The sequence below is a fragment of the Panulirus ornatus genome, chromosome 73, assembly GCF_036320965.1.
Source record: "Panulirus ornatus isolate Po-2019 chromosome 73, ASM3632096v1, whole genome shotgun sequence".
NCBI lineage: Eukaryota > Metazoa > Arthropoda > Malacostraca > Decapoda > Palinuridae > Panulirus > Panulirus ornatus.
The window spans coordinates 1,204,483-1,232,322 of record NC_092296.1 but is presented as its reverse complement, the minus strand read 5'-3'; the positions used below and the strand labels follow the sequence as shown (position 1 = coordinate 1,232,322).

At 41.4% G+C, this 27,840-nt stretch overlaps 1 protein-coding gene across 13 annotated transcripts in view; it reads left to right on the top strand.

The window, feature by feature from the left end:
• The first annotated feature begins 7,270 nt into the window (after positions 1-7,270).
• The window catches only part of drn (doctor no), a 150,590-nt gene continuing 130,020 nt past the window's right edge, over positions 7,271-27,840 (top strand). For 4 of the 13 annotated variants that reach the window (XM_071661157.1, XM_071661144.1, XM_071661158.1 and 1 more), the window contains exon 1: positions 7,271-7,423. Coding sequence is in view for 2 of the 13 variants with exons in the window: in XM_071661169.1 (XP_071517270.1) it covers positions 7,452-7,737 (286 nt within the window). In the remaining 11 variants the exon portion in view is untranslated. The other 9 variants (XM_071661166.1, XM_071661152.1, XM_071661169.1 and 6 more) reach the window with 6 other exon arrangements.

Here is a 27,840-nt window from a genome sequence, read left to right as displayed (position 1 = left end):
TTTCAAATTTTGATGCTTCAGAATATGGCACCACAGAGGTCGTTAGGGAAGAACGTTGCTCTCATATTTAGTTCAGGAAATACCGGATTGAGCTGCAGGATGCCCCTTAGATTGAAGATTTTGAGTGCAAGTGGGCTCATGGAGTGTGAAAAGGAGGTAAGTGTTTAAAATGATGCACCAGAGGGAAGCAACCTGGTTGTTGTTTTTAAAACGCACGAAAGTGTGTAAGTCTAGCCTACTAACCTTGAGGGCCGGCATATTGTATGTTTTAGTCGGTTAAAGAAAACTTTGCAAAGGAGTGAAGGTCAATTTTGTGTTAGAGAATAACAGGGAGGGACAAATAAGGTGGGGGAGTGACTTTCTAATTAGGAATGCCATTAAATTTTAGGATGGGAAGAAACCGTAAACTGTTGCTATTTGTAAACAACTGAGGGTAGAAGTACATTATTAACATTGAAAAAACTATTGGGATTGTGAAGGAAGCAAAAATGCTCTTTACCTGGAGATGTTATAGTCTTGAAAATGGGGATATCAACTGCACAGAAAGACACTGGGAAGACTTATTCTCATAATTTACAAACGCAGTTCAGAGCACTGCCATAGAATATTCTGTGAATTCTTCAGTGAATAAAGGAGCCGAAATGTATGAACCAACAATGAAAAATCATTGCAGAGAGAGGCATGGTTCACTTAGTACTGGCAAGAGCGAAAGATCTTAAAAATGTACTTTGAAGCTATAGAAAACGTTATAGCTAACCAGCATGCAATAGATATAAGATGGCAATTAACGAGTACAGCAAGATTAAGACGCCGGAGCAGAGAAACTGTAACAAAAATTCAAAGCCAGAGACAATCTGAAAATGTTCGCTAAGTTCATAAGGAGTAAATTATAGATTAAAGAGCAGCACATTAATAGGTTAAGGATTCAAAGGGACGAACCAGTGAGGATTAAAAGTCGAATGATAAGTTTAACTGTGGAAGACACAACTAATCCCAACATTAGCATGGTGGAATTTAAACGGATTTTTGGATGGTATTAGGGACTGGTAGGAACGACACAATTAAGGTACCAAATATGACTCAAATACCACAAGTAGTATTGCCAACCATATTGCTTCCAACACCGACGTTAACACAGCTACGATACCCATGAATATCCCTTCGTTCATGAAATCAGGGTTTACCTTAGGTCAACAACATGTCTGATGACGTCAGGTGACCTTGACCTCTGTTATCTCACGGGCTGTGCCAGCAGCCAGCTCCACCTTGACCCGTTGGCTGTGACGTGTCCCAGCTTGCAAGATGACGTAATATATGAATGAAATTTTTGTGATATATATATATATATATATATATATATATATATATATATATATATATATATATATATATATATATATATATATATATGGTCTATTAAGATTTGTTGTAACTCAGAAAGTCCCTTTAACTTGAAGGGCACCGTCAGGAGTGAATATAAGCAAGCACCCAATTTACATGAGGATAACCTAGTCCTTATCCTGGCAAGACAGCGTAGCCGAACCCTGGACCCCACCGTCAATTCACCCTTTGCCCGACACCCCACCAACACGCACGTATGACTGTGGTCAACAAATAATGCTGAGAAATATAGAAAGAGAATTACTCAAGAAGGAAGAACCTCTTTGGTGTATTTATATCTCGTAGAAAGATACAGGACTCGTGTGCCGCAGGCGCCTTTCCTAACTGGGTCGGTGTCAGCGGTGACGCTCTAGACGAGTGGGAATCAAATTATTCCTGATCTAGTTCAAGGGCTTGCCAGAAGGACTTCAAACTTGCCTGAATATTTTTGAGGATGACGCTGAAATCACGAGAGAAGAAAAGAAGGGTCCATGATTGCCAGAAAGTACAAAAGAGACGAATAAACTCCAGCTCTCGCTGAAGTACGTCCTGGCCTAATGGACATGGGATGACCACAGGAAATCCATCCATGAATACCATCTTGCAGGAGACAAATTACAGTTTATATGGACAAAGGGATTTGGGAGGGTACAGTTTATATGGACATAAGGATTTGGGAGGGTAGGGTTAACGCCGTACCAAATCCACTATCGTCAGAACAGCACGTCAAAAGAATCGTTAATACTTTAACGAATTTGCCTTCGAGTATGCAAGCGAGATGGCTCAAGAAAATGAAAATGCAGGGGAAAATAAGGGAGATGAGATGGTTATGGGATGTGGGGGAACAGGCATATATTGAATTACTCTCGGAGAGATAAGGGAAGTTGGGAGACATTATCATAACTTGTAAGATGTTAAACCGGTTAGATGGGATAAATACCAATTAGCTTGTTGATATAAAGATAAATACAACCATCAGGAGACATACCAAGACATTTAAGCAAAAATTCAATCAAAAACCGAGTGAGGAAGTTCTCAATGAGTGAAAGTACAATTGACAGTGTTAAAATGATTCCTTGTTATACGAGAGGTTAGGAATGGGTCTCCATACGTTTACTGTCTCTCCTTGCGTAGAAATAGATAATCATACATAGACTATATGCACAAAACTCTCTCTCTTTCTCTCTCTCTCTCTTGCCTAGTGGTCTGCAGGCCACCACTCTCCGAGGCTATCTGGGCCTAGTATAGCTCACTTTCCCTTTCTTCTACATTATTATTATTATTATTATTATTGTTGTTGTTGTTGTTGTTGTTATTATTATTAATTATAATACCATTGGTATCATTTACCGACTAAGGCTGCAGTGGACTTATTAAGCCATAGCGGCTGGCTTCCTGAGCACTATTAGCCTTCCATAGACGGGGCTGTGGAGTAGGAAGGATTACACACACACACACACACACACACACACACACATATATATATATATATATATATATATATATATATATATATATATATATATATATATATATATATATATATATACATATATATATATATATATATATATATATATATATATATATATATATATATTTTTTTTTTTTTATACTTTGTCGCTGTCTCCCGCGTTTGCGAGGTAGCGCAAGGAAACAGACGAAAGAAATGCCCCCCCCCCCCCATACACATGTACATACACACGTCCACACACGCAAATATACATACCTACACAGCTTTCCATGGTTTACCCCAGACGCTTCACATGCCTTGATTCAATCCACTGACAGCACGTCAACCCCTGTATACCACATGGCTCCAATTCACTCTATTCCTTGCCCTCCTTTCACCCTCCTGCATGTTCAGGCCCCGATCACACAAAATCTTTTTCACTCCATCTTTCCACCTCCAATTTGGTCTCCCTCTTCTCCTCGTTCCCTCCACCTCCGACACATATATCCTCTTGGTCAATCTTTCCTCACTCATTCTCTCCATGTGCCCAAACCATTTCAAAACACCCTCTTCTGCTCTCTCAACCACGCTCTTTTTATTTCCACACATCTCTCTTACCCTTACGTTACTTACTCGATCAAACCACCTCACACCACACATTGTCCTCAAACATCTCATTTCCAGCACATCCATCCTCCTGCGCACATCTCTATCCATAGCCCACGCCTCGCAACCATACAACATTGTTGGAACCACTATTCCTTCAAACATACCCATTTTTGCTTTCCGAGATAATGTTCTCGACTTCCACACATTTTTCAAGGCTCCCAAAATTTTCGCCCCCTCCCCCACCCTATGATCCACTTCCGCTTCCATGGTTCCATCCGCTGACAGATCCACTCCCAGATATCTAAAACACTTCACTTCCTCCAGTTTTTCTCCATTCAAACTCACCTCCCAATTGACTTGACCCTCACCCCTACTGTACCTAATAACCTTGCTCTTATTCCCATTTACTCTTAACTTCTTTGCGGAAGATGAAAGCCGGCAAGGCAGCAGGTTTGGATGGTATTGCAGTGGAATTTATTAAAAAAGGGGGTGACTGTATTGTTGACTGGTTGGTAAGGTTATTTAATGTATGTATGACTCATGGTGAGGTGCCTGAGGATTGGCGGAATGCGTGCATAGTGCCATTGTACAAAGGCAAAGGGGATAAGAGTGAGTGCTCAAATTACAGAGGTATAAGTTTGTTGAGTATTCCTGGTAAATTATATGGGAGGGTATTGATTGAGAGGGTGAAGGCATGTACAGAGCATCAGATTGGGGAAGAGCAGTGCGGTTTCAGAAGTGGTAGAGGATGTGTGGATCAGGTGTTTGCTTTGAAGAATGTATGTGAGAAATACTTAGAAAAGCAAATGGATTTGTATGTAGCATTTATGGATCTGGAGAAGGCATATGATAGAGTTGATAGAGATGCTCTGTGGAAGGTATTAAGAATATATGGTGTGGGAGGCAAGTTGTTAGAAGCAGTGAAAAGTTTTTATCGAGGATGTAAGGCATGTGTACGTGTAGGAAGAGAGGAAAGTGATTGGTTCTCAGTGAATGTAGGTTTGCGGCAGGGGTGTGTGATGTCTCCATGGTTGTTTAATTTGTTTATGGATGGGGTTGTTAGGGAGGTAAATGCAAGAGTCCTGGAAAGAGGGGCAAGTATGAAGTCTGTTGGGGATGAGAGAGCTTGGGAAGTGAGTCAGTTGTTGTTCGCTGATGATACAGCACTGGTGGCTGATTCATGTGAGAAACTGCAGAAGCTGGTGACTGAGTTTGGTAAAGTGTGTGGAAGAAGAAAGTTAAGAGTATATATATATATATATATATATATATATTCTGAGTAACAAGTCCACTTGAGAAAATACTCCATTTCACATACGCACAATCCGTGAAGTGCTTTTCACTCCTATTTTCATACATATTTTTGCAGCTGTTGACAGGAAATGGCATCAATAGCTTATAAATATCACGCTCTCAAAAGACCAGTTACGTCACCCCAACGTCATTACACGAGATTGAGGTCTAGGCTACTCTGCACCTCGATAGTCACAGGTGTTAATCAATGTACTTTCTAATAGACAAATTGGGATCATTATCACTGGATTTCTCGGTGTATTGAAGACAATAGATTTTGTTTTTTTGTCATCAGAGAGAGAGAGAGAGAGAAAAAAAAAACATTTTACCTTTGCTCGAAGAGGAAGTCGATATTGCCCGGAATTTGACAAATTTTACACCCAGGTATATATATATATATATATATATATATATATATATATATATATATATATATATATATAATGATAATAAACGAAAAGTGGAAATATACTGAACACACTAGTAAATAAGACCTTTCGTCCATGTGTAGCTGACAGACTTCTCAGGGTCCCAGTCGCCTTTGCTTGATTATAAGTTTGATATTTCAGCCGTGTAACTGAATATATCTGAATTATACCAATTAAGCTTCAAAATATGACATCTTACTGGTAAGGGCCACTACACACACACACACACACACACGCTGTGTTTCTCTCGTTTTGGACTTTTTACGCGAAAAACTGCTTCGTTGAAATGTGGGCCTGCAGTTTAAGACTGAGCAATCAGCTTTCCATCCCCACGTTTAAGTTTAAATGAGCGGTTTTTGGTGCGCGCAGTTAAAATGGGGGGGGGGGGGGGGGGAGAGAACAGAAGGTGAGGAGCGGCCCTGTGTTTGACGATCATCATGGAGAAAACAGTGGTCGGGTTAGAACTGAGTTTGAGATTGTCCTTGGCTCAGATAGTTTTCACGTATTACTTTCGAGTAAGGACTTCTTGAGGGCTTTCTGTTACTTGCTTGAATCACCGCGTTGACACAAACAGACAATGGTATATACATGGGATAGAGTGACCTGGAATGCTGTGGTATACAGGGGTCGACGTGTTGTCGATGGACCGAACAAAGGCTTGTGGCCGGGAAACCATGGAAAGGTCTGTGAGGGCCTGGGTGTGGAAAGGGAGGTGTCGGGGTTCAGTGCATAACACATGACAGCTAGAGACTGGATGTGAGTGGGTGTAGCCTCTCTTCGTCTGTGTCCGGCGCTACCTCGCTAACGCGGGACACAGCGAACAAGTGTAAAATACATATACATTCCTTTTGAGTTAAGGATACGTAAACATATACGATGGTGTTCTTCTTTGTCTTAATCCTGCGAATGTCAAGGAATCCAGCACGTTGATACTCAACATGCACTGGTTAATGATAGTTTCCACAGTTTAGCAATTTAGGTGTCGGTCTTAAGGTACTGGTATTTTGTAGGTAATAAAGATGAAGATTACAGTAGTGCAGTTCCGGGAAAAAAAAAAGAAACACGTCTGTAGTGAGCAGTAAAGTATTTATGTTACGTGAAGAATTTTACGTATAAAACAATGATGGAACGCATAGCCACACATGTGTGGTATTCCCGCGCTTGTCATGGCTGCCTCTCCTTTCTCTTTATTTCCTTCTCTCCTCCTACACACCTCACTCAATTACCTGAATGAGCTCCCAGCAACGTCCTCCCTCTTTTGGCCGTACAATTTAAAGCTAAAGTGCTGGTCTAGCGAACATATATTACTGTTATTTCGAAAAAATTTCACGTCCTCCTGGAGTTTTTGTGTTGCCAGGTAATCATTTATACAATTACTTCTCGTACCAGCCATAAAGTGCAGAAATTATATCCATTTTCCAGTCTCTCAGTCCCTATGATTTTGTTCCATCTCACCGTCACTTTCTTAGAATGCTGGCTTATGTGTCAAGCGAGGACAGAAAAATGGTTTATTCCAATATTGATTGAATATCACATTCTCAGATGTGAAATAGGAGATAGGATAGTTTCCTTATCGTTTGCTTATATATATATATATATATATATATATATATATATATATATATATATATATATATATATATATATGCTCAGTTCTGGAGGGTTTCTGTCTATGTTTCAGCCTTTCAGTTTGGGAATTACGTTGCTGGTAAATTGTTGGTCAATTGATAATAGATGGTAGGGCAATATGGGCTGTATACAGTAGCAGTTAAGACAGTATTTCGTCGGTATATTACAAGGATCCACGGTGTTTCAAGTATCTTTCAAGCGACACTCTACCTTGTTTATTGAATACAGATGTGTATCTCAACCATTGTAGATAAAAAGGTTGTAAGATAGGGACAGGCGTGGGAAGAGAGCTCCAAATTCGCGGGTCCAAGTATGATAGTTGCCTGGTTTGGCATTTTTCGTTTACCTCTGCGATCGAGGGAGTCCCTCTCAATTTCCCTCCATGAACGTTTAATTCGAGTATCTATCATGCTTGTGCGACCTCTATAAAGAAAACTCGAAGTTGTTTTTGTCTAATTAGTGTCCATGTGTATGAGAGAAAACGGTGATAGCTTGTCAAGGTTTAAATGACTTGGTTGACCAATCAGCGTTCAGCTCGCTGTCACGTGATCCGCAGTTCTGTTTTGTTATCAGTTCCTGGTGGCCGAAGCGCGCTCCCCTCCGGATTTCTTGTGTTTACTCCAAAAATCTGGTAGGTTGTGGCTTCCCCGTGGTAAAATATGGGTGGATTGGTTGATGGACACGTACCCACCCGTGGCCGTCATGGGTTTAACCCCGTCTGTGGCAGTGGAATGGGGAGCGATGAGATGGGCCTCATGGGAGACGCCATTTTGCGTGGTGGTCTGAATCAGCTGTTTTGTGTGATTCCTTGTGTTGGGGCCTCTTGCCTGCACGGTCCCGCGGCCTCCCTGGCCTCTACCCCCTCCTGCCTTGTAACTCTCGTCTCGTCAGACGGGAACTTTCACCCCCCTGAATTGGCCTTAGTGAAGCCCAAGTGTTATTTAGGTACATGTATACGTGAGAATGAGTCCTTTTTCTTATTCCAACACTCACGTTCTCGCTCTAGGGTGGTAGGGGCTGGATTATATAATTAAACTGCTATGCATGATTATATTTGTTACTCGTATGTAACTTGTGCCAGTTTAGAGGTTGTGGTGTGAGGTATGCATAAAATTGACTCGTGGGGAAGCTTAAGGTGAGAGGGTGTGTGGGGGGGGGGGACCTTAGCCAACATGGTGCTGGCTCGTGAAGGTCTGTACCTTGTGGGGAGGTACGGCTACTTCCTGACTCATGTGATTACAACATGTGCTAAAATGTCATATTATTGAATGCCCTCAACACCCATGCTTAATTTTCCCCCAACGTAAGCATAGGATAAAGGCAAATTGGTTGCCTCGTGTGTCTGTAATAGGCATTTAGGTCATCTAATTTTCTTTGTTTGGGGGTTTCTAAAGATTTCCTTGTATTGTTCGTCAGTTATAGTCCTTAGGTTTTTTATATTATTGGGACCAAAAGTGTGCAGTTGTTCAATTAGAATTTGTTGGTAGTAATTGTGTACATTTATTTTTGATGGTAGAACTCGCAAATTTATATTTAAAGTTTTGTCCAAAGGTTAAGTATTTGCTATAGGCAGATTGATGAGTTATTGGGTGTTCACATTTTTTTGCATATAGAATTTATAACATAATCTTTTTATCTAAATTCAAAGATTTTAGTTTGGTCATATAATTTACCAAAGTAGAGAATACGTCTTCAGGCATCAGCATTTTTCATTAATGAAATTTGTTTTATAGACAGGACCTTGTGACAAATTGAACGCAAAATGTAATCGATGTAAAGAAAACATTGTCTGATGTATTTTCTCGCTTCCCTGCTTTAATTCTTATGAGCAGCACTTATAGTTGAAAAAATCTAGGTTTTTTCATTTTTACTAATATCTTAGGTTTACATGTTTGGTAGTAACTTTTGCAATTTTAGAAATGTTTATTTTGGAATACCATATGTATCTTGATCTAATAATGCATTTCATTCTAAAGGGTGTAGCTGCACGTATAGCACCTAGTTGTATTGTCTAGTGCCTAATGAACCTAATCTTAAATAGGCTTTTATATGTATGTTATTCTTCTCAAGGTGACCAAATTGAATGATCTTTAACTGGCATTGTGCTAAGACATTTAAATTTATATTCATCTGGTAACTGGACAACTTCCAGTTATTTTGTTCACATTTTATGGTAGTTTGTCAGGTTAGGAGCCTGTTTTAGATTGTTGTGTATATATATATATATATATATATATATATATATATATATATATATATATATATATATACATACATACATACTAAACATTACAGAATATAGCAGATACATAATACCGTTTCCCAGCTTAGTTATATGCAGAAACTACGATGGCAATTAATCGGTAGTAATGTCATATGGTATGTTACTGACTAGGATACAATTGGTTATTTTCCTCTATATCCACCTCATAATGCATTTACTCTAGTAAAAAAGTTTTTGAAGATGTTATTCTGATGAGAAAAGAATTTAGATTACACGAAGTACAATGGGGAATTGAAAAGCTTTTCCCTGTCGATACATGACATAGGCATTGTTGGGTTAACCGTTTTACTGCAGAAGTTGCAATGCCCATTGCACACCCCTTGTTGGGGAATGTTCTCATACAATGTTTTTCCTATTTCATGTGGGCAAGGTGTGCAGGACATATTGGTAAATGTGATGGAAATATAAAGGACACAGTTTGGCCACAACCAGGGCACAGTTTTTAATCATTGTAAATTAGATTTTTGATTAAGATTTAATAAGTGCTGGTGGACCAGTATAACTAATCTTACTAACCTAACCTGATTGAATTAATCTAACCAATCAAAAAATAAGTGTGGCCAGTCAGCTGAACATGAAAAACTGCTTTAGTAGTAAGTCTGGTGTTTGTTTGCTGGCAGTTATTTGATTGTAGTTAAGATATTCTGAAGTGTACATAATTGTCCTAATTTTTTTCTGTTTTGGCTAGTACCATAGCTCCCTTGCCCCAGTTCATGAAAAGTAACATGACATAGTCTCAGGGTGGGGGGAAACGGGGGACTGACCCCGGCTGTATCTTCCCTTCATGTAAACCAAGCTTACCCCAACATAACTTGGAGGTTGCATAAGATAAAATAATCTTGTTAGCTTGATATGACTCACTGGTACCAACTAACTGGCAGAGTGAATGGCCCACTGGCACAGTGAAGAAAAAACTTAAAACTGATCATTTCTTCAGTTGAAATTAATATGAATACTTAATTTGATTTAGTATTGAATGGTAGAAGTCTCTTGAAATTTGAGATTCCTTTTTGAAAATCATGCCAACGTCCCTAAGGTTCCTTTCATCTTAAAGATTGATATTATAAGAACTTTCTTTTGGCCTACTATAAAAGAAAAAAAAATATTGTTGCATTCTTGAGCATTCTCAAGTTAACCCGAGAGTTTGAGTTGTTAAACAGAAATATTATGCAGATTAGAAGTGTGTTGTAATAGATTGTTAGCATGATTTAGAAAAAAAAAAATATCGGTGTTACTTTCCCCTACACACTGACAGTTAACAGGTTGCTTGTCTGGTTTTTCTACTTGGTGTTATTCAGACTTTGATGCAAGTAAATTTTTCAAGTAGACCATAATTTTGGTTATGTGGAGGTGAGTAATGATTTACAATAAAAAAAATGTTTATTAACTGTGAAGTAGATTGTAGTTCCCATTTTTTCTTTGATGTTTGCTGTAGGCATATGTAAGGACAGTGTTTGCTTTATGCACCTCAAAGGGGCCCATATACTTTTTGTAATCCACTGAATGTGGTGATTGCATTTTTATAAGTGTCCGTCTGTTTTACTTTTGTAAGTATTTCATTTTAGCACTGTTGTACTTATGTTTCAGATTCCATGCTAAATGTTCTGATATTGTTATATGGTGGTTGCTGTAATAATGATACAGTATTAGTATTCTAATAGATTGATTCAGGAAGCCCCAATTTGATGTTCAAACTAGTGCAGGCAATTTCACGATACCTTTCACTGGTAATCAGTTTGACTAATCAATGATATTCTTTCTACATGTATGATGTACATCACACATTTTTGTTTGTAGGCGCTTGTCAATCCCTTACTCCCTAACTATCCTTTCTCTTCATTTTTTTATTTCACTGTTTCATACCTTTACTCTATATGGTATGTTATTGCACCATCCCTCCAGATCTCATATTTATAACACTGCCAACTTAGAATTTCATCCCTGATTATTTCGAGCTCATCTACCATTTGTATACTTGTTATATTAGGCAAGTCAGCAGTTGGGACGGCTATGATGATTAGAGAAAATATGGGTTGAATAGTAGAAAAGTTTGCAAAAACGTTACAAGAAATTATTAGGATCTTTGATTGGCTCACCCTGTTGGCCAAGATTTAGTGTATTATCAATGATGATGATAAGATATGATCGTCGTTTTGTTTGATAGAGTGAATGCTGATGGACCATTAGAGCATTCAAAGACATATTTAACATAGATTTTTAGGCATTTTTATTTTATTGATGATTTTTGGGAAATGTTTCGTTTTATCCATGCCCCCCCGCTTTTTTTTTTTTTTTTTTTTTTTTTTTTTTTTTTTTCCTAACCTGGGCAACTTCACTAAACATGACCTCTCAGTCTTAACATACCCTGAGGCAATGAGTGATGCAGGCCTAATTCACTTCAAGGACTAGTGGGCTACAATTTATCCATAAAGATAAGTATAGCAAGTTAATTCAGCATAGAAAACTGAGAAGTTAAGTCTTCATTTTCTGGCAAGTACTTAATTTTATTCATATTTACAGCCAGTTACTAGGAGGGTGTTGTTAGCATAGTATTGAGTGCACAAGCACATTTCTGTGCATAATCATGTGGCAGATGAATAACACAATGGTGCTTTAATATTTGTATATTTCTAATGTAGGGTGTTAGGTTGGATTTCTTGCTTCTTATTTCTGGAAGTGTTTCTTCAATTTTTACTGTTGATTGAACATTCTTGATTTACTCGGCCCGTTCCACTGTCAACTTACTGTACCATATTTATCGCATGACGAGAAGAAAATTCATTCCAAATCACATTTTTCTAATCCTTGTATTCAATTTGTACTTTGTGTTCCATATGAAATTCATATTCTAATGTGAGATTCATGACTTTAAACAAAGATAGATATACTATCTCCTTACCTTTGAGCGACTGTATTTCAGAGTTCGTTTCACAGTTTACAATGATTATACACCAGATATTTGAGTTTCTAACCTTTCACAGTTCTGAAGTGTCCTGTAGTACTGCAGTACTTCCAGTTAGCATATAATTGTCTACTTTCTGCTATCGGATCCTTCATTAACATTTATAGTATTTTTTAACTTATACTATTCTACGTATTTTAGTAATCGTTTCCTTTACAACTCCTTCCATGTAGATGTTCAATAAATGAGAAGATACACATTTTTGCAACATTCAGTAGCAAACTTTTTCACCATTTGCAGTTTTTCGTGCTTTCCGTACTCTGGAGTTTTTCTAAGCTTTACCCCTCCCTTTTGCAATGTACAGTTTACTGTTATATTATCTAACTTGTACAGTTTCCCAACAAGCCCTGACCTCGGTTGCTATTTAAAATTATTTTGTTTTTGCATTAACTGAAATGTTCAGAAATTTGCCTGCCCTAGTGACAACTCTTAAAGGAAACAGTACAAGTCATTAAGTATCGTGCATTTGATTAATGAAGCTAAAAAGAATAGACAACTTTCAGAATGGTAAGGAATAAAAGTTTGTTTGATTACACCAATGAACTTCAAAAGATCCATTGACTGTATCGCATACATTCTGCAGTAACAATTATAACAGGCTTGTTCTCTAGAAGGGTTGGTTGGTCTTTAGTTTTGTCTTGGAAAGGTTAAAATATTTGGTGGTATTCAGAAAAGTTAAGAAGTTATTCATATATCTCCACAAAGAAGGTATTGATAGATAGCATCACCATTAAGATTTTTGTTGAACAATTTCCATTAGCCTGGCTATATTGAAGCTACCTCAAGCACCCAGAAGCTCTTAATGTTAAAGATGGTGCAACTGTAGTAGAATTGCAGAATAAACAAAATGGTGATGCAGTATTGGAAGACATGGGAAAACCTTTTGTGTGATTATAGAGTTAGGGTACATTGAGCTTGGAATGGAAATTATTGGTGAAATAGGAAATGGATCCACAGCTTTACATACAGAACCTAATACGTGTTGTAAAGTAGAATGTGTTGCATTTATGGTGGTTGAACTGATACTTTCATAACTGGTCACACTATCGTGAAGTAACTCCAGACAAATCAGAATTTTATCATTTGCTTATAGTACTGGAGTATATATGAACATTTCATTATTAATAGGCACAGGGACTACAAAAGTATGTTAAGTATTTCACTCGGCTACCGATGATAGTTTGTAAATGAAAAAGTTTCAAATTTTTTGCTGAAATAAAAAGTTAGAATTGGGAAACAACACAAACTTTAGTATAACACAATAGAGTATAAAGGACCCAGAAAGTTGGATAACCTTACTTTCATTGAACATAAAACCCATAATCTGCGTAAGTGGGTGGTAGGATTCTGTGAACTTTTAAATGGAAGGGGAAAAACCAGTTTTGATATTTCAAAGCATATGCATTGCAGAGTAATATATAGTTGGGAACTAATGGCACCATTGAAAGGAATGAAATTTTCAGCATGGAGATTGTGCTAAGAATATTTTGCAATGACTGGGTCGATTGAAGTTACAGGGAACAACAAATTTCTTTTTTTAGACTATTCTCAAGTGCAGAAGGAAGAGTTATCAAATCTGTAGAGAATTTTTCAAAGGTCTTGGACTAGATTTTACCAACAAATTATTCCAGATAAGACCAGTAAACTTGTACAAGCTGCAAAGAGACAGGTCACCACTGGATAGTATGAGGTATTTCACACTAATTGTATTGTACTCAGTGTATATGCTTAATAGATTCTTGGTTTATGAATGTTTATGTGGATTGCATATTTTGTTTACAATATTGTAATATCCCTGGTTTGCTGTTAGTGGGTCTCTTGCAGTTATGCCATTATGCCATAGGTGAAAAGTCATTAATGACATGTGTCGATGATTCCATAATTTCACTGCTCATGCATGTAGTGTAGCTTCAGAGCTACTTAAAAGTGGTTTGGGGGTTCTGAGAGAATAGTGCAATGATATCCCTTTGTTTCAGAGTGTGTTCACCTTTGTTACTTGGTCATTTCGTGGTGTACACGATAAACTTTTTAAAAAAATTGGCCTCCTATTGAAATATGATTGAGGACAGTATAAGAATTACTTTTTTTTGTAATTACTCTGAAAAATATGTTGTGATCTAGTAACACCAAAATGTTTGTAAAGATTCCCAAGGATTCATAGGACATGTCTTGGGCAGTGAATGTAGTTTTATACACGTCTTGTATTTTAAAGTGAATAATAAGTGGAATAGTGTAAATGAAACATTCATGGTCCAAGTTTCTTGGGCTTTTTTATTCCTTAGGCTTTGATTCCTTTATTTACCTTCCAGGTGCAACATAAATATAGCATTACATTGATACCATTGAGTATGTATGTTTGAGAAATGAGCTTTCATGTACCAGACCAGCTAGAAGGTTTGGTTATGAATGTTTACATGCTGCAGACCCCAACAATCTGGCTGAGCAAAGGTAGGTTGGATTTATTTTGGTTTTCTGCTGTATTTTGGTATAATTTGTTAACATGGCGGTGAAACATTATTTATGTATGTTTTAAAGGAAGGTCCTTTCCTGTATAGGTTTTTGAATTTAGTTTAGGATGTTATTTAAAGAGAATTTTTGTTACTTGTGCCCAAGATGCAACTTCCATAATGAAGTCGGATGCTTTACTTCAACATGCACAGAACATACAACACGCATATTATCACTGAACATCTTGGCCTAAGGTCATGACCAGCACTCGTGAGTGTTGTGGAAGCCCCATAGCTTGGGTTCTTGTGGCAGGAAGGTGAATGTATATAATATATATATTTTTTTGTGCTGTGCTCAACCTCTGAACTTTTGAGAATGCAATTCCTTCTGTAACAGGGGAGAGGTGAAAGTATTAGAAGGCTTAGGGATCTTATAGTACAGTTCGTTGAAAGATTGCAGCATTTGGTTACTGACAAATGCCACATAACTATTTATATGAAGATTTGATTTTTTTTTCTGGTGTTGGATGTTATTTTCAGGTTTAGATGTATGAGCTAGCAGGCTGTAACTACAGTATTGAATTGACTTAAGTGTATTGGGGTGATTTTTTGTAAGCCAGCCTTCATTGATCAGAGAATGGACATGTATTGAATCAATTTTTTTTCTTGACTATTGTAAGTTGTAGGTCTTGCTGTATCAGAGGTAGCAGCAAAATGTAAACAATATTCGATTGCATTTTTGTATGCTTTTGGGAAAAAATCAATACAGAAGTAGTAGTAATGCTTGGTGGGCAATCTACATGAACATTTATAACACCTGTAACAGGGAATAGCTTTTTAGTAATTTTGAGTATTTCATGCTCAGATAAGTATCATAAAGATTGTGATGAAAATGTGAAAATTCATGATTGAAAGTACATTGGTTGATAATGTGAATTTATGTGCACATTTAATTGGGAAAAAGAATACCAAGATGCAGGAAGGTTTTTCGAGCTAGATAGATTAGCACTATCCTGAAGGACACAGTATTATGAAAACTTCTTTACTATTTCTTAAAAGACTTAAGACTAAAGTATCTTTAAAACGTTTGTATATTCAGTTGAATTTGGTCGAAAATGGATTTGTGATAATGACTTCGACTTGCCATTGAAGTTGCTAAGGCTTTTCCCAGATATGAACATATTGGTTGTTAACATTATGTATAGCTGCAATAGGATTTGATATTTAATAGGGCTAATTTTTACCATAATCATCTGATATGGATGAAGTTTTGATAACATAGCACATAATTTTGTTGACTGTACTGGAGTTAAGCATTTTGAGTAATTTAGACCAGGATTTTGTAAATGGTTGATATAACTATTATATTTAACAGCTGCAAGCCCTAAGCTTTCTGTCAGGACATAGTGGATATGTTTGAAGTTATAGTAATCCCCACAGTGTTATATGGATGTGAATCTTGAGCTCTAGGTTTCTTTAGTTTTTGACATTTAGAGGTGATTGCCAGTGAATGAAAATTGGTTGTTTTGTGTTATGTTTAAGAATACTGAAAACTGTTATCCTCTGAAATTGAGTAAAGTATGAGGGGAATGAAATTTATTTGTGTTGGAGAGGCACTTTTTGTATGAGGTAGAAGTGAATGAAGAATATAATTTTGCTAAATGACTCTACTTTAAATTACAAAACAGTATGTTGAGAATTTTGTGCTTTGGATATATCTACACAAGTTAATAGGAATTGCAATGATAGCAAGTCAGTGATCATGTTCTAATGATATTTTAGGCCAAATGCTTTTCTTTGCATTGCATCTGTTAGATGCATCAACTGATAGAGAAATGCCCAGTTTCATGTATTCCCTTTTTATGAACTGAAATATCAAGGAGAATGACAAGGGGAATCTCATGAGTGAAATTTTATGGGCAGAGTATTATTTATAGCAGCATAATGAAGCTATTGGACTGGCTTCAGTATGTATAACCAGTTTTTAATGATTAGAATTATGAAAGAATTTAGTATTGCGTGTGTACCTTGATAAGGCTGACTTAGTGTCTTAGATGTAGCACTTTTTATGACATATACATAAGGATGCAAAATTTTGTTTTGGCTCTGGAATTTTTAATGAAAATTTTTGTATGAGGTTAAGGGCTTTATAAGAATATCAAAATTCTTCTTGCTATTACATATCCAAGCTTCATTACTTTTGTGGATAGAGTATTATTGTGGAGAAAACAAGTTCATGCTGATACTTCATGTCATTGGAATCTTGGCACATTTTTTTTTTCCAGAAGCCTATTTGATGGTAGTCCTGTACATTTGATGAATAATGTTATATGTTCATTTACAATCATTACTGTACATATGTCTGATGGGAAACTGCCATACATAAAATTCTTTCTAGATTTAGGGTAGAAAAATATCTTTTGTCTGGGTTTATTAGTAATGGCTACAACCTGCAGTTATCTAGATTCGAAATCCATTATGGAAGTGTTTGTGGTTTTCATTATCATGTCTCGTACTTTTATTTTAGTCTGGCACTCTTATGGTTTTTGCAGTGTAAATTTAGTCTATATTGCTTGTATGTATACATGAATCTCGTGATTCTTGAAACATTTGTAGTAAGTAGGCTTTTATTGGCCACATAGATGATTGAAGTGTCTTTTGGGTGTTTCCATTAATGTTGAAGATAGTGATCATCTGTGGATGAAAAGAACTTTTCAATGGGAATACATAAAGTCTCTTACTGTAGTGGTATGTATATATTTAAGTGCATGGAAATTCATGTTTGTATATCTTAGCTAATTGGAGAAAGTGAACAATGATTTTATATGGTTTCCCCTATGTTTCATATTTTTCATTTTTAGTCTCATATGTTCCTTTTTCAGTTTACCAGTAGATTTCAAGTTCAGAGTTGCCCAAGGAAAATTGATATTAGACCTTCGTTGATGTTGTCCTGCATGTTTAGTATACTGATCTTCCTCACTTTTTGGTATGGGCACTGCCTAGTTTTTATTTGATTGGAAGTTGTGTGGAAAAAAAATCCTTTACATAGCTTTTTTGTGCAACAGGAAACTGGTTTTCTATTGCTGTTGTATAATGAATTTTGTGCCCTCGTTTGTAGATATCTGTAAAATGGGTCATCAGGCTTCACTCGGTATAGCATAGTTTAAGAAAGTTTTTATGTCGCATGGTATTAATAAATGTAGGTCAGGCAGGTGGGAAGGTGAAGGCTCCCATTGGTAATAGATGCACCGGGAGGAAGGATTTGTAGCAGGTGAAATTGTTTTTGTATCTTCATGATGATGATGATGTCAGGGACGAGGGAAACCTCATTCCTGCCGGGGGATGACCTTGGCGAGTTTCCCCGCCTCGCATCATGTCTACATTAGGGGGGGGCTAGTCTGCTTGCGGCCGATGTGTCATGTCGAGAGCATCTCCCATTGGCTACTGTTGCCTTGTGTCCAAAGTGGACTCTGATTTTGTCACTGTAGCAAGAATTTAGTTTAATATAAGTTATATTTGTCTTCCTCGCCTTAGCGAGGCAACTAGAAGCAACAAATTGAAAAAAAAATTGTTCATACTTGATCTTGTGACTATTATTATTGATGCTGCAGTAATGTTTCAAAGGCTTATCACAGTCGTTTTCATGGTTTTTTTTTTCCATTTAGAATTTGCAGTTGCTCCGATGTATGTACTTTTTGTTTCATGAGATGGGTAAGCCAAAACTTGGCGGGTATATATCTTGATGCAGTACCTGTGCCTCGAGTTTAGCGTGTCAGCCAAGTTTGGTGGAGTTGGGAGGTGGGATTTGAGAAGGCTCAGCATCGCACGTGCAATTCGTCTAAGGTGTGTCTGTTGATAGATACTCTAGTTCCCGAATGAAGATGACCTGCAGTTCCTCTGATTCTCTTTACGTCAAAAGGGGAATGGGTGTCCAAATTTCTTGTTCAATGTTTAAGGATATTTGTGGTTTGCCAATCCGAAAAGTGACTGAAGTGGAAAAATACCGTACAAACATAGCTTTATTTGAGTGGATATGGAACTAGGACTGCGTATTAAAGGTGTTGTTTACGGTAGTGAAGTGTGCGTATAGAGTAGTGGGTATATGGAATAGCAAGTGTGTCACGGGAAGGATTCGTTTGTAGATTACGGGTTACCCCGTTGACTGTCTTGTGACGTCACCTCTCGCGCATTGCGCGGGCTGGCCACGTCGAAGGGGAAATCCCCGTGACGTGTAATGGTGGGCGCGTCATTGCATGTTACCATGGCGACTCAGTGCATGGGAGGCGGGCTGGGTGGTAGGAGGGCTGATGCTGGCAGACAGTGCTCATCACGCCCCCACGCCCTACGCTGCTCCGCTCCTCACAATATATATATATATATATATATATATATATATATATATATATATATATATATATATATATATATATATATACACACACACACACAGCAGCCCCAACTCTGACATTTTCACTCATTTTCAACATTTTTTCTGCTTAACGAAATAATCTTATTCGGTAGTTTTTTTTTTCCCCTCGCGTTGACATAAGTCAGCCCCTAAGCTTATTGCTGTTCTAGGCCGAACTGTGCAAACCTGCTACGTTTGTCGTAGGTCAGGATGGCGATCATTTGGAGGACATTTTTTTTTTTTTTTTGATAATTCATGAATAGAATTAATGACATTTTATTGATGCGTTCAGTGCCCAATTTTAAGGTTGTTGACTCTTGTATTACTGGCTGGACGACATCTGGGCGAGGGAAACAAAAGTCCCGTAAGGCTCTCGAGTAGATAGATCCGGTTCCATGGTAAAGTTTGGTCAAGTGATGCAGTCGTAAATGATGCCGTGGGTGTACATTTCCTGTCACTTTTACCACTGTATGATTTACCAAGAATGAGCAGAGCGTTTTCCTTTTTCTAGAGCTCTATGTGAGCGGGAAACATAAAGAAAGAAGTGATGAAGCACATTTCCAGGAAGGGATTCACTGTTCTTGGCTAACTGGAAGAGCAGGTTTGACGGGTGGGCCCCACCTGCTCTAGTAGTCCCCCCTGGCCGTACGACAACGTGGACACTGCCAACCGCCCGCGCTGCCAGCCAACTGACATTGACATGCGTCAGCCAAACCAAGATGGCGGCCGTTGTGGTCGAGAGCTCAGGAGAAATGTCGGCCAGGAGAGTCAAGACAAGGTTTAACTTTTGAGCTTCGTTCCGTAATTTGCCTGAAATATTTTGTAATCCATGGGAAGTAGAAAATGACGGTGTAAGTTGTTGTGATACAAGGAAGGATTTTGTTCGTTATATTAAAAAGGTGGTGGGGATGCATACCGTCGTGGTAATTGACAACATAGAAGATGAAAGATAGTCAATATTACGTTGTATTATAGTCTACATAATTTACTTATATGCCATTTGCAGTCATATGGGTGCAGTAACTTAGCCCTGCTCCATTTGTTGGCGAACAATCCCGTGGTGGAACGTACTCTCTGCGTGCGAGAGAAGAAAGTAAAAGCAAATAGACGGTGTGTGGTTATTACCGTGAGATGTAATTGTTACCTGGTGCCCCCCTTCCCTCCCCCTCTCCGCCCCCATTTTCCCCTCCACAGCTCTCCCCCCACCTCACTTCCCCCATTCTCCCTCACGTGGCGTCCATCAGCTGTTTTTATGACGTCATGAGTGCGGGAATCCCCCTCCAGCTGAAGCATCGTGCGTTGTTGCCATATTTCCGGTCAAGACTTTACTGAGGAAATTCTCTCTCTCTCTCTCTCTCTCTCTCTCTCTCTCTCTCTATATATATATATATATATATATATATATATATATATATATATATATATATATATATATGTATATATTATAATATATGTATATGTTGTAATGCTTTTCGTGACCCCAATTTTTTCCCCCGCCCCAGACAAGATGTCAAAACTATATAACCTTTTCCGTCTTGTGTGCGTGCATGTGTCGGATGTGTGTGTCGCCCATTGACGTCAACTCGGGTGGATTTATCATGACCCAGCGAATGACGTTAGCATTCTAGAAATGCTTATTTCTTCTCGATGGTTTACGTACATGCGGCCGAGTATAGTGATAGCCATAGGGCAAACTCAGTTTAATGCAGTCTTGTAAAGTTAAGCTTTCAAGAATTGTTTGGATATCGTACCTGACGTATTACCATATGTCTGAGAGTTCGCTATATGCCCATACGTGTGTGCGTATGTGATGGTCATTCGTGTATATTTTAGCTTTAGTGTTCCCATTCTTCTATGTGTTGGTCGTGAGTCATTCATTTGTGAATGCTGTAGTTCTGAAATTACCATACGCTCATTTAGATGTGTATGTCTTTGTTGTTTTTACGCTTAGGCTTTGCCACTCGCATTTGTTGTACCTTCATTTTCAAGGGTGGATGTCGTCGTAGATGTCTTTAACTTCGAGGGACTTGCCATTCTTGTTATCCGGCATTGTTTTCACTTTCTCTTTCTTCACGACATGGTGGATATGTGGTATGGGACTCGCATGTAGCCGTTCCGGTGGTGAATTGTCGCGTTCTATGAAGGAAGATCACCCGATGTTGAGCTTGGGGAGGAGAGGAGCTGCCTGGGGCGTTGGCTGTGTTATTTTGCCTCGGCCAGTGAGATGACTGCGCGTTAAAGTGTTTACAAAAGTCTGACGCACACGTGGTAAATTATTTCCTTGGGGGTCGTGCGGGAGAGCCCTGGGGGGGGGTGAGGGGGTGACGCAAAAGTGCATCGAGGCGGGCGAACGAGCTGTTGCTTTCACGAGTAGTCGAAGGCTGGCGACCAAGACTATCAGCGCCTTCTGTTCACACGACGTTTTTTTAACTCCAGCAGCGTGACGGGGTAGTGGTCTGCTGGGAGGGAGTGTATTGGGCGACACTGGCGTTGGTTATTGGGAGGGTAGTTGGTGGTGTGGTGCTGCGTCTCCGTCGTGGTGGTGGTGTATGATGCGTGAGGACCGAGGAAGGTTGGTGTGGCCCACATTTCTCTCTTGGATGGTAGGGAGGCCACCGGGTTCTGGCGAGGAGTCCAACTTGGGCTTGTCTGTCCAGCACGTGCAGAGCGCCTGCGTCGTTAGCTCATAAACTATTTACCTTGGTCCCTCCGTCTCAACTCTCACACAAGTCTTGCATGAACCAGTTGTTTTTATTGGTATTTTCTTATTAATTTTGTTTTTTTTGGTGGGTTTTAAGAGCCAGGGGGAGTGTTGACGCGTGCAGCCAGCTAGCGCCTGGTGAAGCAAGAGTGGTGGAACTGCGTGAATCCTTTCCATTACGGGAGACTGATGGAGTGGCGGTGCCACGTTCAGGTTCGTGGGGGGGGGGGGGGGGGGGAACTCTCGCGAGTGTCACAGCGTGACGCGAACCGCCCGACCACAGCAGTTATGGCAGCAGCGTGGTTTGAATCCCCCGGACCACAGCAGTTATGGCAGCAGCGTGGTTTGAATCCCCCGGACCACAGCAGTTATGGCAGCAGCGTGGTTTGAATCCCCCGGACCACAGCAGTTATGGCAGCAACGTGGTTTGAATCGCCTGGATCACAGCAGCGTGGCTTGAATCACTTGCGTGGACCACAGCAGTGATCACAGCAGCGTGAGGAACAGCCTGGCGGGCCACAGCAGTGTGACGTGATCACCGTGAGAATGAGCCCAGTGGCCACAGCAGCATGACATGTCTCGCAGTGATGTGAGCCAGTTGTAGCAGCGATTGTAGTGATAGGAACCTGGGGTGTTTGATATATAACGCTACTTCGCTAACGCGGGAAATGGCGAATAGTTTGAAAGAAAAAGAAATATATATATATATATATATATATATATATATATATATATATATATATATATATATATATATATATATGACGTAGGGTTGCGTTCATATATCTAGGACGGTTGGTTGGTTTTCCGTAGTTTCCTTTGAGTGAGCACGACGGTATACGACGCATGTGTACGGCGATGCGTCCCCTTGAGCGAGCGAGAGAGACTGTACGACGTCGCCATGCGTATGGTGACCCCCCCCTCCCCCCGACCCCACCGTTAAGGGTCAGATTATACGCATGGGTCGTACCCTCGTGCTGGAGGGTCGTACCGTCGTGATCCAGGACGTTAGGACGCCGGCCGAACGGTCGTTCGCTCGGAGGCGGGACGATGACGCGACTGGACACGGGAGACGAGAACGTTGTTGTTGGGGGCATAACGCAAGCGTGTTTCCGGAAACAGGGTCGCCACGGATCCGGACAGGGGTCGCCGCTTGTCCGTGCCTCAGTTTTCGGAAGGGTGGCAGATGGTTAGAAAGGTTACGGATGGTGGGATGCAGAAGTGTGTGTGTGTGTGTGTGTGTGTGTGTGTGTGTGTGTGTGTCCTGGCCCACATCTTGGCCGTACAGTATGATTTACTGTAGTGATAATGATTTACTGGTGAATGCAATTGCTTAACGACAGAGGCAGATTGCGGTATGTAGAGCGGATGGTGTATTTAAATGTTGTGCATGTGCGAGGATGGAGGTTGATCTATGAATGTAAATCGTTGCTGAAGGTTAGAATTGGTTACGATGGGGCCTCCTATGGATTCTGCGCTATTGCGGTGTTGAACATGTAACTCTGGGACGAGGGATATCAAAGTGACAAGAGATGACGGTGGCGGGAATGGCGTATTAACTTCACACTGGACTTTAGATTTGTATATTTGTTTTATGATGGGTCGAGCGTTGAGGTGTGTCCAGGTGTTGTGTGGAGGCTTTTGTTGAAGTCTGACCCGTTGTTGTATTAAAGATGTTGTAAGTTGGCCCAGTGTTGTACTAAAGGTGATGTGAGTTTGGCCCGTTGTTGTATTAAAGCTGTTGAAGTTTGGCCCAGTGTTGCACTATAAGTGTTGGAGTTTAGCTTGGGTGTTGAGGGATGGGGGGGGGGGGGAGCTCGTGGCGCAGTATAGCCAACATCCAGCTGCCTTCATGGTTGTTGGGTCCAGTTGGCAGTGTTGATGTTCACTGAAACACCGTGTGTACGAAACATTTTTACATCTAGGTGTCCCACTTGGGGCCCGACTCCCGAAGGCGCCTTGGACGACGACACACAGCGAACCCTTTGGGCGTGGCATGGCTACCTCGCCTTTGACACTGAAGGGGTCGTGTGTGTTTAAAAAGGGGGCTTTCTTCCGTGTGGGGGTAAGGCAGTTAGTTAGCCTTGGGCAAGCGGGGTAGTAACACGCTGGATAACGAACCCCGGGCTTCGGTAACCCGGCTGGAGTGCACCCAACGTCACCCCATGTCCTTTATTTCTTGTATGTGTTGCTCCTCGTATTGTCGGATGTTGCGGGGGTTAGTGGATGAGAGGCACGTAAACTTCGGCGAAGCGAGGCATTAGTGAAAGTCGTGGGGGGGCGCGGCGTCTGTCGTCGTCTCCTCCTCCCGTAGCTTGCCAAATGCGACATTTAAAGACTTGCACGGTGTTGCACTCTGGCGAGCCCCTGCCTGGCGAAAGTGTTCTTGTCACCTTGCAGGTCTTGGGAATTATTACTGTAATTTACTCTTTTGTTTTTACGCATGGCCTCTGCAAGGCTTTTGAATGTAATGATTCTTTTGAAAGTTTTAGATATATCTGAAGTCTTTTTTTTTTTTTTTTGTCGGTTTGGTTAAAGTGTGTTGTGGTAGAGCCGTGTCTCCTGTCGCCCGAGTCTCTCATGGTTGGTGGAGCGGCTAGAGAGAGGGAGGGAGAGGGTGGTCTGCCAGCCTAGCCTAGCCAGACCTGCCTGCCTGCCGGGGGCCGTCTTGAGAAATGGTTCGTGAGATGAATCATGTGTTGTAAGCCGTGCTATTGTCTGCGCTCCCTCTCTACCCGCCTGCCTTCCCTCCTCCTCCCTCCAACATCCATCTCTCACTCCCGCCCCACCTTGGCTCGCTCTGCTACAGCGGGTGGGGAGGTGGAGGGTTTCCCCCCCCCCCCATCACAGACGCCTGTGCGACACAGTTTGAGCTGATGTGTTTCTTCATTGTTGCCCCGTTCGCCAATCCCCCCCCCCCCCCCCCTTTTTATTTTTTGAATGATCTCCTTCCTTCATGGGATAAACAGATTCTCTCGGTACACGAGTGGCGTCTATGCCTCCTCCCACCCTTTTCTCACTCTCGTATTCTCCCCGCAGCTTCTCGTTTCCCCCCCTCACCCCAGCCTGCGTCTCGTGTCTTTTTTGACACACCTGCTCCTGATTCACCCAGGGTTTCCCGGTGGGGGCATCAAAGGGGCGACGGGGCGGGGGGGGGGGGGGGGGGGGGGGTTAGTCAAGTTGAGCATCTGTAAAACGCAGTTGCTCGTCATTCTCTCTCTCTCTCTCTCTCTCTCTCTCTCTCTCTCTCTCTCTCTCACATCACTTGACCATCAGTGATGCCGCCTTCATTCACCGACTCGCCGCAGTACGCATGCAAAGCATCACAGTGATATATATATATATATATATATATATATATATATATATATATATATGTGTGAAACACCCCCCACCACCCACCCCCCTTTAAATGATTACACTGGTAAATGTGCTGCTTCGAAACTGGGAGCTCCCGTGTTCGCTTGTTGGACCAGCCTTGTTCCAGTGTGTTCAGTAGTTTGACTCGTCCAGCCGCGTAGAGGATCTTAAGCGTTACGAGCTGTTGCTTGAGGTAGGTGAAAGCAATACACTAGGTTTCATTCTACCACTCTTGACTTAGAGAGAGAGAGAGAGAGAGAGAGAGAGAGAGAGAGAGAGAGAGAGAGAGAGAGAGAGAGAGAGACGCAGTAGTGAGAAGGAAAGAAAAAAAATTCGTCCTGCCCAGTTGTGTACGTTTCACTTTTTCTATAGTAATTGTGTTTCTGATCCCGAGAACTGGCTGGTTATACACATGCTCTCCCCTTTTTCCAGTTCGTCCAGATGAAAGCCTGCGAATGACTGCATCACTTGGTTGCTGTGTGGCCTCTGGCAACGCGAGGCTGAACCGTTGACTTTTTTTTTGTATTTATACTAGTAAGTTCTGCAGCGTCATGCTACCGGGGCTTTTCTTAACACCAATGACCTTGCCTGGTTTTTTTTTTTTTTTTCTTTTGAAGGAGTGAAGGAGGGTTTTCCATTTCTTACCTAGTCATAGAATTTATCTCGTATCTGATTGAATATTATCTTTAAACCTATAAGTATATATGTATATATATGTGTGTGTGTTTGTGTATGTGCCATCATTTTTATAGTGTAATCTTAACAATTGCATTTGATTTTTCGTGTCGTAAACAGTGAAGATAGCAGGGATGGCTGAAGGCCTGTATGTAAGCACGAACTGGGAAGAGTTGTTTTGTGTGTCGATGTCTTCATACCTCAGTTGGTCTGTTTGGCGGACCCAGCAACCCAGCCTTGGGTATGGGTACACTGTGCCGCTTTGGGTGTCAGTCTGTGCCCTCTCAGATTGGTGGTGGTGTGTGGTTAGCCCCTTGAATTGGTGGGAGTGCGTGGTTAGTCCCCAAAGATTTGGTGGTAGTGCTGAGTTAGCCCCGCTTGGATTGGTGTTAGTGTGGTTAGCCCCTTAGATTGGGGGTCGAGTGTCGATAGCCCCTTGGATAGGGGGTCGAGTGTCGTTAGCCCCTTAGATTGGTGGTAGTGTCGTTAGCCCCTTAGATTGGTGGTAGTCGATAGTCCCTTAGATTGGTGGTAGTGTAGTTAGCATATATATATTTATATATATGCGTCCAAAATAAACTTATTTACATAGTATATTGGACAGGTTGTTAAAGCTCTTCTTCCCTACCGTGCGAACTACCGAGTTGACATAGTCTCACTTGGCGACCTTGGTAGTTAAATGGTGGTAGTTAAGTGGTGATGGGTTGGTAGAAGAACTGGCACTGGGCCAGTCAACAAACCCCACCCCCTCCCACCTGGCCGCCAGCAGAGAGAGAGAGAGAGAGGTGGTTGGGAGCGGGGGAAGGGGAGGGCGGCCAACCAGCCCATGCCTCCCCTGCCCCGTCCCAAGTGTTCACCAGCTACACCTCTCGACATTATTATCCCTTGGGTCTTGGGGTGTGTCCAGGCACTATAGTAGCTTCCCCGGTAGGTCGTGTGTGTGTGTGTGTGTGTGTGTGTGTGTGTGTGTGTGTGTGTGTGTGTGGTCGATATGGTGCCTTTCTTTTGCTTCTAGATTGTTTTTCTTGTTTTGGGTAGGATGTCTGGGAAGTTGGCGAAGTGGTCTCTGCTGGGGAGTGCCTCCCTCCTCTCCCCTCCCCTCCCTTACCTCTCAGCTGATCGAGATGTGTGGCTTTTAAAAGTGCCTCGCTGCCTTACTTGGTGAGAGAGAGAGAGAGAGAGAGAGAGAGAGAGAGAGAGAGAGAGAGAGAGAGAGAGAGTCAGTCCACGTTGACACCACGTCGCCTCCTGTATACCACGTTGATCCACTTGATCATCGTCCAGTGCACGCCTCTCGCCCTCCTGTGAGTGGACAGGCCACGGGACTGTCTCTCTCCTCTCCTCCTGTCTTAGGTGTGCGTCTCCAGGTAACCAAACCTGCTTCCCGGGGGTTTAGGTGGCGACCAGGCTGGACACAATTCTGCAAGGAGGCCGAGGTTGCTGCCTGCCTGCCCTGGTGTAAGGGGGGCGGGGTGTCGTCTGGTCTCCCCTCCCACCACCCCCCTTTACCCACTCCCTCCTCCCCTTGAGGCGCTAAACTTAGCCCCGTCAGCCACTCCTGCTGTGTCAGCCACTCCTGCTGTGCTACATATTTTCCTCGGGAGACTGGTGCTGTGAACTTGTTTTCCTGTATTTGGATTGATGGTGACTGTGTTAGATATGTGCGTTTGGTGGACACAGGGAAGTAGATGGAGCCCTGAAGCCTGGGACATTGACTGGATGGGGCCCTGAAGGCTGGGATACTGACTTAATGGGGCCCTGAAGGCTGGGATACTGACTTAATGGGGCCCTGAAGGCTGGGATACTGACCGGATGGGGCCCTGAAGGCTGGGATACTGACCGGATGGGGCCCTGAAGGCTGGGATACTGACCGGATGGGGCCCTGAAGGCTGGGATACTGACCGGATGGGGCCCTGAAGGCTGGGACACTGACAAGATGGGGCCCTGAAGGCTGGGACACTGACTAGGGTTGTCTGAGACCCCCAGGATTGACGCCTACCCTAGCAGGTTTATCCCCTCAGCCCCTCCCTCGAGCAGGGTCGTCCCTGTGCAGACACCCCTTCCCCCCCTTACCACTACCAACCCACCCCAGCAGAGGGACGCCCTTGGGGGGGGTAAACACCAGACGATTTAAACCTGCCCTTGTGGGGGTCTGGCTGGCTCACCAGCTGTTGTGGGGCGCCCCAGTCTCTGCTGGCCTTATGTCACTCC